We start from the raw sequence: 14,843 nt of genomic DNA on the forward strand, positions 1-14,843 counted from the left end.
AGGATACTTGCAAATTGCTGGGTTTGTGACACTGCTTTGAATGGGGTCTCGCCAAAGGCATATTGGAAGGGGCAGGTCCACAGGAGAATGCAGAGGTGGGACACATGATGCCAGCAAGGTCCATACTGATTGGCTGTGTGAGGAGACATGCAATCTTGGGAAAACTCCTACCAAGGCCAACAGGGTTGGAGGGGGCAGATCTGCAGAAGAGAGCTGGGCAGGGAGGGGCATGCTGTTAGCAAGCTAGGTGGAGAGTGTTGGCACTGTGCTGGTTTCTGCAGGTGTCCATGTATCTAAGCTAGGGGGTAGGGGAAGTAAATGGTGCCAGCCCACTCTTGTTCTTGAAGTCTCGCAAAGTTCCTTGCCCCTCCAATTCATACTCTGAGATTAGTAAATAAATATTTCTATATACCCTAGGTGTTTTTCGAATCACTGCTTCTGTGCGGTATCTCTGTGGGTCTGTTTGTTGTGCTGTCTCTTTAAGCATGGGACCCCATCCTCCTGGCTGTCCTAGAGCAAGAGGGTCCAAGAAAACCTGGACTCTCTGGTTTTCAAAGTCAGATGTTCTGGGGATTCATCTTCCCTGTGTGGGTCCTCTTTGCCTGGGGTTCCCAGTGTGGGAGTCTGGTCCTTTCCCCACTCTCCATGTCTGCCAGATGATCCCTCCTGCAGACAGTCCAATGGGTCATTTTGGTGCCCAGACTTACCACTGCCCTTTCTACCCTCTTCTGTGAGGCCTCTTTTTCACATTTAGCTGTGGAGAGTCTATTCTGCCAGTCTTCAGGTCATTTTACCCTTGGTTATTTTTACTCTGATGTGAGTGTTATCTAGTTGCATCCATAGGATGAGGTGAGCTTAATATCTTTCTACTCCACCATCTTCCCTAGAAGTCTATCAATTCCTCTTTAATATTTGGCAGTATTTACCATTGAAACCATCTCATCCTGGGCTTTCCTTTGTTGGAACTTGTTTGGTTGCTAATGTAGTCTCTTCATTTGTTATTGGTATATTCAGGTTTGCCATTTCTTCATGATTCAGTGTTGATAAGTTGTAGTTTTTCCAGGAATTTATCCATTTCTTCTAAGTTAACCAATTTGTTGGCATATAATTAATCATAGTAATCTCTTATGATTCTTTTATATTCCTGTTGTACCATTTATAATTTCTCCCCTTTTATTTTAGACTTTACTTATTCGAGTCTTCTCTCTCTTTTTCTTAGTCTAGCTAAGGTTTTATCAATTTTCTTTATCTTTTTAAAAAATACCTTTTAGTTTTGGTGATCATTTCTATTGTGTTTCTGTTGTCCATTTCACTTGTATCTGCTTTGATTGTTATTTCCTCCTTCTGTCGAGCTTAGATTATTCTTTTTTCTAGTTCCTTGAAGTATAAAATTATGTTTATTTGAGATCTTCCTTTTTTTATTAAGATTGTTTAATGTTTATTTTTAAAAGAGAGAGAGATCACATGGTGCGAGCAGGGGAGGGGCAGAGAGAGAGGGAGACACAGAATCTGAAGCAGGCTCCAGACTCTGAGCTGTCAGCACAGAGCCTGACGCAGGCCTCAAACTCATGAACTGCAAGATCATGACCTGAGCTGAAGTCAGACGCTTAACCAATTAAGCCACCCAGGTGCCCCTTTCTTCCTTCTTAATGAATGCCTTTACCACTATAAACTTACCTCTTAGAAGTGCTTTTGCTGCTTCCCATAAGTTTTAATATGTTGCATTAACATTTTTCACATGTTTTAAGATATTTTTATTTCCCATTGGTTTTTGACCCATTTGGTTTGATCCATTAGTTTTTCAGGAGTGTGTTATTTAATTTCCAGACATTTATGAATTTTCCAGTTTTCTTCCTGTTAGTCATTTCTAGTTTCATTCATTATGGTTGGAGAAGATGCTATTATTTCAATTTTCTTACATGTTTTAAGGCTTGTTTTGCGATTTAACGTGCTCTGGAGAATGTTCTGTGTGTGCTTGAGAAGAATTGTATTCTGCTAGTGTTGGGTGGAATAATCTTGTAAATATTTTCCATGATATTTGAAAGTATTCATCAATGGAACCATTTGGGCCTGGAATTTTTTAGATGGCTTTAAGTTAAAGATTCAATAGCATTAATATGCTTGACATTGTTAAAATTTACTGTATTTAATGGTTGTAGTTTGGCTGTACTCTGCATTTCAATTTTTTTTTATTCATTGAAAGTTAAAATGTAATCAAGTGGTTCATAATATTCTCTTATTAATCATTTAATGTGTGTAGGATTTGTAGTTATACACTTTAAATTTGTCTATTATCCTTAATATCTGGGGTTTCCTTTTCTTTTTTTAGTACTGTTAGAGTTTATCCATTTTGATTTTATTTTTCCCAAAGAACCAAACTGTTTTGCATGTCTGTCTGCTAATTTGTGTATTTGTGCTTTCATCCTAATTTTTATTCTTTAGTTTCTTAGGATTTAATAGTCTGACTTTAAAGTTTAGATGATTGACTTTTGACCTAACCTTTTTTATTATACGAATTTACAGTAAAATTCCCCTTAAAGCACTACTTCAGTTGCATTCCAGAAGGTTTGCTATACCATGCTTTTTATTAGCATTCAGATGACAGTATTTTCTTCTATTAGGATTCTTCCCTTAGCCTATAAGATTTTTAAGTGTCAAATATATATTCTACAAACGTTTGGATATATTCTGGTTAACTTTATGTTATTGATTTCCAACTTATTTTCACAGTGGTCTAAGAACATACAATCTATGGTTTTAATCCTTAAGACTTGTATTTTGGACCAGAATAGTGCCTATTTTGGTAAATATGCTATGTGTCCTTGCAAAAGAATGTGCATTCTGGGGTTATTGCCCAAGTATGATTTTACTTTTTATGTATCCCCATTAAAGTTAGTTACCATGCTAAGATCTCTAAAATATTACTGATATTTTTTTTATCTGTCTTCTTGGTTACCTAGAGTTGTGTGTTAAAATCTGAAGTGATTATAACTTGTCTATCCTGCTAACTTTTATGTATTTTGAAATTATAGGCTGTATACAAATTTGAGATTATTTCTTGCTCATTAATTGACCCTTGTATCATTAAGAAATATCTATTTATTTTTGCTAAGTCTTATATTTTATTTCTTTTCCATCCTTTTATTTCAAGGGTGAAATTCTTGTGTTCAAGGATGTGTCCTTATGTTTAAAGTGTGTAACTTAAACAGAATTTGCCTTGTCTTTTTAAAAAATGGAGTCTCAAAATGTTTACTTTTAATTGGACTATTTAATCTTTTTATATTTAATGTAATTACCAATGTAATTCAGTTTATCATTTTGCTGATTTTATATTTCCATCTGTTCTTTATTCCTTTATTTCTTTTTTTTTGCTTTTGCATTAAGCAGTGACTTCTTTTCTTAATATATATATTGAATATATTATACTTCACCTAAAATATTACTTAAGACTTCCTAAACAATGGAAAAAACAAGAACATTTTGATTTTATTTACTCACACATGCTTTTATTTTCTAATAGTTTACTTTTACATTTATTATAAGTCATACAATTGTTTTATGATTTTGAGCAATTTTCACCCAATATTTATATTTTCTTTTCCCTTCAATTCTTCCTGATGTCCTGTGTTTCCTTCTGGGATCATTTCTTCAGCATAATTAACTACTGTTATTATTTGTAGTGTGAGAATTCTTATGGCAACAAATTCTTTCAGCTTTTTTTCCTGAAAAATCTTTATTTTTCCACTTATGAGGACCTTTTATTGTATACAAAGGTTTAGGTTGGTTAATTTTTCTTTTCTTTCTTCACTTTTTAAATATCTATTACTGGACTCAGTTATTCCTATTGAATAGTTGCTGTAGCATAGAGAGAGAGAGAGAGGCAGGCACAGACAGGGAGGGAAACAGAATCCTAAAAGCACACTCCAGGCTGTGAGCTGTCAGCCCAGAGTCTGAAGCCGGGCTCAAACTTACAAACCACGAGATCATTACTTGAGCCAAAGTCAATTGCTTAAGCCACCTAAGCACTCGGGCCTTATTCTTAAAAATCGTCTTTCTGATCACTGAAATGAAAGACAGTGTGTCTCCATTCAGGCTGGAAATATGGTGCTCCCTTTGATATGTCTGCCTATTCTTGAGCTTGCTAGCATTTATTTTCTACTAGACATTCTAGAATATTGCCCTATGTATCCATGGTTTATAAATCAATCAAGGACTTGATGTAAATTTTCCATAGATTTTTGAGCTTCTGTTTTTCAGTTTCCTTCTTTTCAGAACCATTTTCCCCAAAATATGCTACTTTGACAACTTCAAACTCTAGCTGGCTCCTTGCCCAGAGACCTTCACTGTTTCCATGGATTTCTTTTCCTGTGACTTTTGTTAAGAAAATGCCCTCAAAGAATATGCTGGGAGTCAATTTGGAACTTGTAACCTTCCCTTTTTATCAAATATTATAGACTTTCCTTGAAAACTATCTAACTCAAGCAAATTTGTATATACTTGTTAAAATTTTATAGTAATTTATGGTGGCAGTGAAAATCTGATAGTGGTTTCTGTTCCATGTGTACTACTCAAAAATTCCATCTTTGCCACTTAACACTTAGTGGCACTGTTTTACATTCAAACATTTAACTTTTATGAAGTCAATGAAAGTTAATTTGTTCTATTATAAATATAAGTTTTTTATACAAAAGCTCTTTCTTTTTTTAATTTTTAATGTTTTTGTTTTTTATTTTTGAGAGAGAAAGAGCTCACAAGCAGGGGAGGGACAGAGAGAGAGGGAGACACAGAATCCAAAGCAGGCTCCAAGCTCTAGCTGTCAGCACCAGCTGTCAGCACAGAGCACAAGGTGGGCCTCAAACCCACATACCTTGAGATCATGCCCTGAGCTTAAGTCAGACACTTAACCAACCAACTGAGCTGCCCAGGTGCCCCTATACAATGTCTTTCTTATATACTACATTATAAAAGTATGTATGTTTTCTGGTGTTTTGATCTACTTTTGAAGTCAATCACATCCATTGATCTAGGTTTTATCTATATATAGTAAGATATGGAGTCAGAATTTAATTTTTCAACACTTTGTATTTAATCATTTATCTTTTCTCCACATTTTAATTGAATATAACCTTTATCAGAATCTGAACTCTCTGAAATTGAGTATTTATAGATAGTACTATATGCTGTCTACTTGGTCAATTAATTGCAGCAGTTCCTATGACAGTTTTAATTAATTTAGTTTAAATATAGTTTTAGTATATGATAGACCAAATTTTATCTCATTATTCTTTTTCAAAATACATGTCAAATCTTGAGAATTTATTTCAAACAAGATTTTAAAATATCTGTCAAGTTTCAAACACCTGTAACACCTATAACAATCCTCCCACAGTCTGACTGGGATTTGTCACAAATTGCACTGAATTTGTATTTTGACTTGTAGTTAAATATTTACCCTTAGCACTAAGTAGTCAGTCCATTGAGGAACATGGTATGTCTCTCCTATTAATCAGGTTTTCTTTTATATACTAATGTAAAGATTTGTTATTTTTTTCATGATTCTCAGTTATCTTGCAAAGTTTATTTCTAAGTTATTTTGAATCTGTGTTGCTATTGAAAATGAAATAATTTCCCCACATTAGTTTACAAATTATTGCATCCATAAAAGATAGACTGTATTTTCTACATATTTTATAACTAGCCAATTTATTGAATTGTCTTATATTTTAGTTAATTCTCTTGTTCATGGTATACATCATTTATCCAGCCAGCAATTAAAATTTCTCTCTTGTAATATTCATACCATAAATTGTTTTTGTCTCATTTCATTTTTGTGGATTGGAAGTTATTATTGTATCAATTGCTTTCCCCAAATTATGTTGTCATAAAAATTACCTGTAAATATCAATGATTTATAACAACTTCCTTTTTCTTCCTTAATCATATTACTTGTTGACCCATGACTGGTTCTATATGTTACTTTCATTCTTGGATCCAGGACAAAAGAAAATAACTTTCTTCATTGCACAGGAAAAAGAGTTTTGGTGTATTTTCATAATTATTGTTAAAGGTTTTCTTTAGAAATGGCACATTTAAATTTGCCTTACACTACATGGGGCAAATCAAGTCACATTGCCTAATGTAACATCTGAAGACGTGGATATATAATCTTTTAGAGGAAGGCCATTGAATCACATGGAACAGTAACTCTGTTTACCATGGTGGCCATTCTTGTTTGTACTTGATTTTAATTAGAGTGCTTTTCATTTTACTATTGTATATTTTTTTAGCCAATTACTTCTGGTGGAGATTCTTTGCCAAGTAGAGAAATTTCCTTCTATTTCTGGCTTATTATAAATTTTATCAAGCATGGACGCTCAATTTTATCTATTATTATTTCTGTATTTAGTTATGTATTCCTGTATTTTTCTATCAATTAATGAATATAAAAAGTTATATATTCACATATGATACAGTATTGGATACCTCTTAAGGAAATAAACCCTACTTGATCATATTCTATTATTTGGAAATATTCTGCTTGAGATATGACTTATTAGATTTAAAATCTTTGGGGGGAAAATAAAAATCTTTGCGGGTGCCTGGGTGGTTCATGTGGTTAAGTATCTGACCCTTGATTTTAGTTCAGGTCATTATCTCCTGGTTCGTGGGTTCAAGCCATGTATTGGGCTCTGCACTTCTGGTGTGGAGCCTGCTTTGCTTGGTATTCGCTCTCTTTCTCTGCCCTCTCCCCCTGCCTTAAAAATAAATAAAAATTTAAAAAAATTAACAAAATAAAAATTTTGTCGCTCAGGTTATTGTACCTGGGTATCAAAACCTGGGGATCATTATTTACATTTTTGTTTATTCATAAAATGTTAATGCTATCATATGGAGCCATTAAAGAATATTATCAAAGTGGTTAACTGCATGAGGAATTTCTGTAAATGTCTTTCTTTTTTCTTTTTTTTTTTTTAATTTTTTTTCAACGTTTATTTATTTTTGGGACAGAGAGAGACAGAGCATGAACGGGGGAGGGGCAGAGAGAGAGGGAGACACAGAATCGGAAACAGGCTCCAGGCTCTGAGCCATCAGCTCAGAGCCTGACGCGGGGCTCGAACCCACGGACCGCGAGATCGTGACCTGGCTGAAGTCGGACGCCTAACCGACTGCGCCACCCAGGCGCCCCTGTAAATGTCTTTCTTATTTAAAGAAATTTATTTCACTTAGCATCACACTCTCCAGTTCCATCCACGTTGCTACAAAAGGCCATATTTCATTTTTTCTCATTGCCACGTAGTATTCCATTGTGTATATAAACCACAATTTCTTTATCCATTCATCAGTTGATGGATGAGGAGGGCACCTTTTGGGATGAGCACTGGGTGTTGTATGGAAACCAATTTGTCAATAAACTTCATATAAAAAAAAAAAAAAAAAAAAAAAAAAAAAAAAAAAAAAAAAAAAAAAAGAAATTTACTCATAGCTAAAGAATGCATATCTCAGTGTAGTGGTGAGCTTGGACTGGGGCAAACAAGTTAGAGTTAAGATGATGAAGAGTCTGAAACAAAAGAAGGGAGTCTTTAATATGGAGTCTTTAATATGTTTAAATACCTAGGCTCCTAACCTCTGTGTTGGCCTGTATTCCTCAGACTTTTCTCTAAGCTTGGAACCAGGGCTCATTTACTGTCACAATTTTCCTTTATCGTCAGAGAGAATATTGCTTCTGATTACAGTTAAATAGCAAATTTATACCTGCCCAAATAATTTTGTTTCTATTTCTCCTGTTATTCCAAATAAAAATCCTTGAATTAAAGTAGGAAATGTATTAGAATTTGAAACAAATTCCAGCGTGCTAAGTAAGGAGGAGAATAGGAAATATGTTCAGTGGGACTATTGTGTTATAAATTCCCTCTCTAGAGAGCCACTCCCCATAGATGATCTTTGCAGAAAGTAAAAAGGCTTAATATTTCAGATGTTCATTTAGTTCTGTGTAGATCATGAGACTATGATTCTTTTCAACGGTCAGGTTTCCTGTTGCTTTATTAGTTTATATAAATAACCAAGAGAACTGTAAGAGAGCAAGTCCAGAGAGGTCCATGACTGATTTCATAATGTTCTTGCTCCTAAAATGGTCAGCAGTTCATATGAATCACCACAATAATGCATGGAACACTGCTATATTTGGCTTTTCCAAGATCTGAGATTAGAGATTTCACTCTGATATAGAAGATGATGTTCATCCATACGGGTTTCTATGATAACCATCATGTGTCTTCAGATAAGGTAAAGGTCATTATGGCTCCAATATTCTCTAGCTTTATATTATACCCCTTAATATATGAATTATGAACATAGTCCTTCTCCAGAATCAAAGCCAAGCATTCTTTTAGAGCTTATAAACAAATGTTACTTCAAAAATGCATTAGAAGTTGTAAAGTAGTTTGCCAGTCTCCCTTTGCATAGCTCTATGTAGGAGCTGGGCCTATGTAAGGGAAAATTCCAGTAAGTGAATGTGAATATGTATTTCTTCAGTGAAACTTCAAGTGATATATTGCCTATCACCTGCTAATTTCTGTTATTTTTAGAGGATAGGAAATGAGGAAATTTTATTCATACTTTGCAAAATTTGAGAAACAGCCTTTGTGAGCACAGCCATTTGACATGTGTTTATAAATGTTACATACTTGACTTCAATGCCTATTAAGGTATCGACTGTAATCTTAATGAAGAACAATATCACACAAGCACTGAGTGTGTTATAAAGGTCAATATTAGATTGATTTGAAGGGCAATATTATTAAGGAACTTGGTTCCTTAATTTTCTTGGGAAAATATGGCACATTGTCAATGACTCTTTTGTATTCAGAGACAATATTAACATTACCCCCTTTTCTAACATGCTACTTGTCTTTTATTGATTTGTAGCATTTCTTTGTATAGTGGATGTTATTTATTTATTTGAAATTATTTTGGCATTTCTTTTTTCATTATTCATGGCATCCTTTGCTTTTCAGAACTTTTTAAAAATACCAGTAAAATTATGTTAAGCCCTTCAAGATCTGTTTTTTCTAGCTTGGTTTAATGAAGTTTTCTAATTGGTAGCACAATATTCTATTAAACATTTCTATATTCTTTCTGTATTTTTAAGTACTGGCACTCACATTCCAGTCTTTAATTCATTCTGGAAAATATTTTTTATATTTCAAAGATGAAGATTGTTTATGAGTAGCTTTTTATTTTAATTTAAATTCAAGTTAGATAACATATAGTGTAGTCTTGACTTCAGGAGTAGAACCCAGTGATTCATCTCTTACATATAACACTCAGTGCTCATCCTGACAAGTGCCCTCCTTAATACCCATCACCCATTGAACTCATCCCCCATCACCACCCCTCCAGCAACGCTCAGTTTGTTCTCTGTATTTAAGCATCCCTTATGGCTTGCCTCCCTCTCTGTTTTTACTTTTCCTTTCCTTCCCCTATGTTCATTTGTTGAGTTTCTCAAATTCCACATATGAGTGAAATCATATGATTATCTGTTTCTCTGACTAACTTATCTCACTTAGCATGATACCCTCTAGTTCCAGATTGTTGCAAATGGCAAGATTTCATTCTTTTTCATTGCCAGGTAGTATTACACATACCACATCTTCTTTATCCATTCATCAGTTGATGGACATTTGGACTCTTTCCATAATTTGGCTATTGTCCTTAGCACTGCTATAACCATTGGGGTGCATGTGCCCATTCAAATCAGCATTTTTGTATCCTTTGGATAAATTCCTAGTAGTGCAATTGCTGGGTGGTAGGGTAGTTCTATTTTTAATTTTTTGAGGAACCTCCATTCTGTTTTGCAGAGTGGCTGCACCAGTTTGCATTCCCACCAACACTGCAAAAGGGTTCCCCTTTCTCCTCATCCTCACCAACATCTCTTGTTGCATGAGTTGTTCATTTTAGCCATTTTGACAGGTATGAGGTGGTATCTCATTGTGGTTTTGATTTGTATTTCCATGATGATGAGTGACATTGAGCATATTTTCATGTGTCTGTTAGCTATCTGGATGTCTTCTTTGGAAAAGTGTCTATCATGTCTTCTGCCCATTTATTCACCGGATTGTTTTTTAGGTGTTGAGTTTGGTAAATTCTTTATAGATTTTGGATACCAATCCTTTGTCTGATATGTCATTAACAAAAAGCTTTTACCATTCCATCAGTTGCCTTTTAGTTTTGTTGATTGCTTCCTTTGCCGTGTAGAAGTTTTGTTTTGTTTTTATATCGATTAAGTCCTAGTGGTTCATTTGTGCTTTTATTTCCCTTGCCTCCAGAGGTTGAAGAGGTGGCTGCCTGTTTTCTCCTATGGGATTTTGATGATTTCCTGTCTCACATTTAGGTATTTTACCCATTTTGAATTTATTTTTGTGTATGGTGTAAGAAAGTAGTTCAGTTTCATTCTTCTGCATATTGCTGTCCAGTTCTCCCAGCAGCATTTGCTAAAAAGAGTCTTTTTTCCATTGGATACTCTTTCCTGCTTTGTCAGAGATGAGTTGGCCATATGTTTGTGGGTCCATTATTTATGAGTAGCTTTTTAAAATTTATTTTCTTTTGAAGAAAGACAGTATTTCACACATTAGTTTTTGAAATTGAAAATATTAAACACATTCTTTTTCCATATATATGTGTATATTTGTTGTGTGTGTGTGTGTGTGTATAATGAAATGTGAGTTTTACTTTCATATGTATTCAGTTACAGTTGGGAAACAGAGTAAGAAATTAAATGGTAAATATAAAGTTGGGGGAGGAAGCAAAAGAATGAACTTGATTGGATAGAAGGCTAGACTCCAGGCATGTATTATATGATATCTGGAAAAGACCTAATCACATGTGAGTGAATTATAGAGATTGAAAGAATTAACAAAATGTAACAAAATCTTCCTCTCTCTCTCTCTCTCTCTCTCTCTCACTCACTCATATACTCTTAACAGAAAGAACCCAAAGGAAACAGGGAGAGATATATGGACACAAAGGTATTTAGAGACATTTCCACACACATATAGAAATAATGGAATAAATGAAGAAAAACCCAAAGTCACTGGCAAAAACAGTAGGAGATTATGGAGGGTTTATGTGGGCTGCAATTGTGTAACACTTTGCCACACACTAAATCTAAGGCATTAGTCTGGGTTATTATCTGTGATTACTTTGGAATTGCATTGAAATTACTGGCTTGGAAAAGTTCTTCCTAAGTATGAGTCCATTACTTTTCAAATTTCAAAGCTTATTTTTAAAAATAACCTTAAAAAAGGTACATAATTCTATTAATTTAAAGGTATAAATATATGTGAATTCATGATTCAGACCTTAGCGCTGTGGATTCTTTTTCTTCTTTCTTTATTTGCTCTTAATTTCCAAACCATCCTATTTTATAGTTTATTTTTTTCCAACTTTATTGAAGTATAATAGACAAATAAATATTTTACGTATTTAAGTATACAATTACATGATTTGATATACATTGTAAAATGATGGCTACCATCAAACTGATTAATATATTCATAACCTCCCATACTTTAATTTTGTTTCAGTTATAAGGTGAATAAACTCTGGAGATCTAATGTACAGCTTGGTGGCAATAGTTAATAATAAAAATTTGTATACTTGAAATATGCTGTGTTCTCACATTTTATTTACAGTTTAGCATGCAAATATCTATGCTCTGCAATATCAAGCCAAAACCAAACCAAAACCAAAACTATAATCTCTCCATTTTATTTGTAGATTGATGTAATTTTTGCAAACTAAGGCTTCATCATTCTGTAATGTGTGAGTGTTGAAAAGGATTTAATTCTTCTGCAGAGGCCAAGGTTTATCTAGAACATGTGGCTTTCAAACTTGTTGATTTCAGGACCCTTTCATAATCTTAAAACTCATCAAGGACCCCAGAGTAGTTTTGTTTGTATGAGTTACAGCTATTTGTATTTACCATTTAGAAATTTAAAAAAATAATGTTTATACATAAATTCATTAGTAGAGATCATAAACTAATCAAAATACCATAAATGCCAATTTAAAAAAACTTTTTTTTGCTTTGTCAAAATAATAAAACTTAATGAAGATTTGTGTTTTTAATATTTTTAATAAATCTCTTTAATGTTTACTTTAAGAGAGGTCAGTAGGATGTTCTTTAGTGTGAGATAACCAAACTTTTATTGTGAGATCAAACAATTTGGTATGAGATCATGCAGCCTGGCAAACTCCATTCAGTAATCAAGAAACAATTAGAGTCTATAAAGCAAATAATAGTATTGGTATGAAAACAATTTTGGCCTAAATGCCTGATAAATCTTCAGAGACCTTCAGGGGTCCCCAACAACACTTTGAGAACCACCGTTTTTTAGAACACCACCTTTGAGTCTGTGTCCTTTTCCACATAAAATACCTGGGAGTTGAAGACTCGCCCTCCATACTAATCTTATGGTATTGAAGAGCCTCATTAAATACTGTCCTTTCTGTCTTATATTTAAATTAATGATGATGATAACTAAGTGTTAGAAAACCAACTTAGAGAAACTATCATAAAGTAATATTTGTCATTAGATCTGAAATTTTAAAAGGGGAATTTCCTCCCTGTAGGATTATGAATAGGAAACATACCCATTTTCCTGGGCTGTCTTTGTTGATACAAATGCAATGATCAAGATCTCTGACTCTGTGCAGCATGCCAAATACTGAACATTTAAAAAATTGCATACATGTAGCATTTTTTAACATTTATTTATTTTTGAGGGAGAAACCGAGAGAGAGTGAGGAGGGGCAGAGAGAGGGAGACAGAGGATCCAAAACAGGTTCCATGCTGTAAGCACAGAGCCCTATGCAGGGCTTGAACTTACAAACCATGAGACCATGACCTGAGCCGAAGTCAAGAGTTGGCCACCCCTACATGTAGTATTTTTAAGAGTGTATTTTTACTGAAGGGAGGAGTTGAAAGTTGAAATCTTATAATAATTTCTCATTTTACTATTGACTTATAATCTATTCTAAAATAGATATAGGAGTATTTCCCATAACAATAAAACAGCAATTAATTATCTTGCATACAGTACTTAAAACTATTGGATATTGTCTTCAAATCAGCTTGACATATTACTCTCACAAATAGAGCAAAGATTATTAACTATTATTCTCTTTAATATATTTTATATGTCAAAAACACTGAGTTATCTCTTGGCTATAATAATTCAGTCTGTATTCATCCACTGCTTGACCTAGCATTGTAGATTTTTGTATAGAATTGTTTACTGTCAATACCAACTGACTCTGACAGTAAACCTCAGGATGACAGGCAAGTATCTGTTCACTTTGTATTTGTTATATATAGAATAGGACTCTGAAGATCTAAAAGCGATGAAAATATTTCTGCATGAGAGATATTTTATTTACTGACATGCAGAGTGATGTAACCCTAATCAAGGTATTTTCCTTAATGTGCAATACTAAAAGGCCATTTCTCATATGGAAATTTGTTATTTTTGCAGCATTACAGACAAATGAATATTCCAACATAAGTAATTGCTCTAGTTCTAGGAGTAAATTCATCCTTTGGGTTTCCCTTATACCTGGGAAATTCAGAGGAAAGAGGAAAATCTTTTCAGTCTAATCTGGAATATATATGTTGACACTAACTGGAAATCTGTTATCTGTGCTGTGATGTGGGACCATCAACTACAAATGCCAATGTACATCCTGCTGGCCAATTTTTCCTTCCTGGAGATCTGGTTTATCACCTCCACTGTCCCTAATATGCTAGCCAACTTTCTCTCTGAGGCCAACACCATTTCTGTCTCTGGCTGCTTCCTCCAATCCTACTTCTTCTTCTCCCTGGGCACCACTGAGACCTTCTTGTCTGCCATGGCCTTTGACAGGTACCTTGCTATCTTCAGGCCCCTGCATTACCCCACTGTCATGTCAGTTCAGCACTGCATCAGAACAGGAGCTGGGTGCTGGGTATGTGGCTTCCTGTATTTCCTGTTGCCTATTTACCTGATCTCTCAGCTCCCATTTTGTTGTTCCAGTAAGATTGATCGCTTCCTGTGTGACCTAGATATCCTCATAAATCTGTCCCGTATGCCATTTCCTGCCACTGAGATCATCTGTGCCATCTTTAACTCAGTCTTCATTTTCCCCACCTTTCTTTTTATTGCCAGCTCCTACGTCCTGGTGAGTAGAACTGTGCTCAGGGTCCCTTCTCCATGTGTGGCTCCCATCTGGCTGTGGTATCCCTGTTTTATGGCTCTATCATGGTTGTATATGTAAGTCCAACAGCAGACAATCTAGCTGAAGTAATTCCTTGCTCTATCATCTCTGAAGTAAGGAGATGAAGGCAGCTCTGAGAAAATTAGAAGATTGTGAGATTTAGTCAGAGGTGTGGAAGAAATCTTTGAAGAATTTTTTTCACAATTGAAATGATTTATGTGAAATAAATAGTTAAAAGTTTGATATTCAATTGTATTAACTGAATTAGAAAAATATTTTGGGGGGAGGAGGAACAGCCATCGTAATAGATTTTTCTAAAGCTAACTGTATCCATCTCTTCATTTTCATTAGGGAAAATTAATAATAGTGAAATATTTCAAATTCAAATTAAAATAAGGGACAAATAATCACTAATATTTCAGACATTTTGATTTAATACTAGTTAAAATTTTGCTGCTAATATCATATACACATGCATACACATAATCGGTCCTATAGTTTACAGTTATTACTAAAATTTTCTCAGTCTAAAGTTATGTATGCTAAGTTCAGAAGACAACATTTAGGTGTTAATTCTTGTGTCAATATTAAAA

General features: G+C 34.3%; 1 protein-coding gene across 1 annotated transcript; it reads left to right on the top strand.

Annotated features, from left to right (window-relative positions):
• The first annotated feature begins 8,229 nt into the window (after nt 1-8,229).
• On the top strand, nt 8,230-14,375 carry LOC115517026 (olfactory receptor 11H6-like). The gene is given in 3 exon segments (XM_030320201.1): nt 8,230-8,283; nt 13,627-14,236; nt 14,239-14,375. Coding segments are annotated over 3 exon segments (801 nt in total).
• The last annotated feature ends 468 nt before the right edge of the window (nt 14,376-14,843 follow it).

The sequence above is a fragment of the Lynx canadensis genome, chromosome B3 (genome assembly GCF_007474595.2).
Source record: "Lynx canadensis isolate LIC74 chromosome B3, mLynCan4.pri.v2, whole genome shotgun sequence".
Classification (NCBI taxonomy): Eukaryota; Metazoa; Chordata; class Mammalia; order Carnivora; family Felidae; genus Lynx; species Lynx canadensis.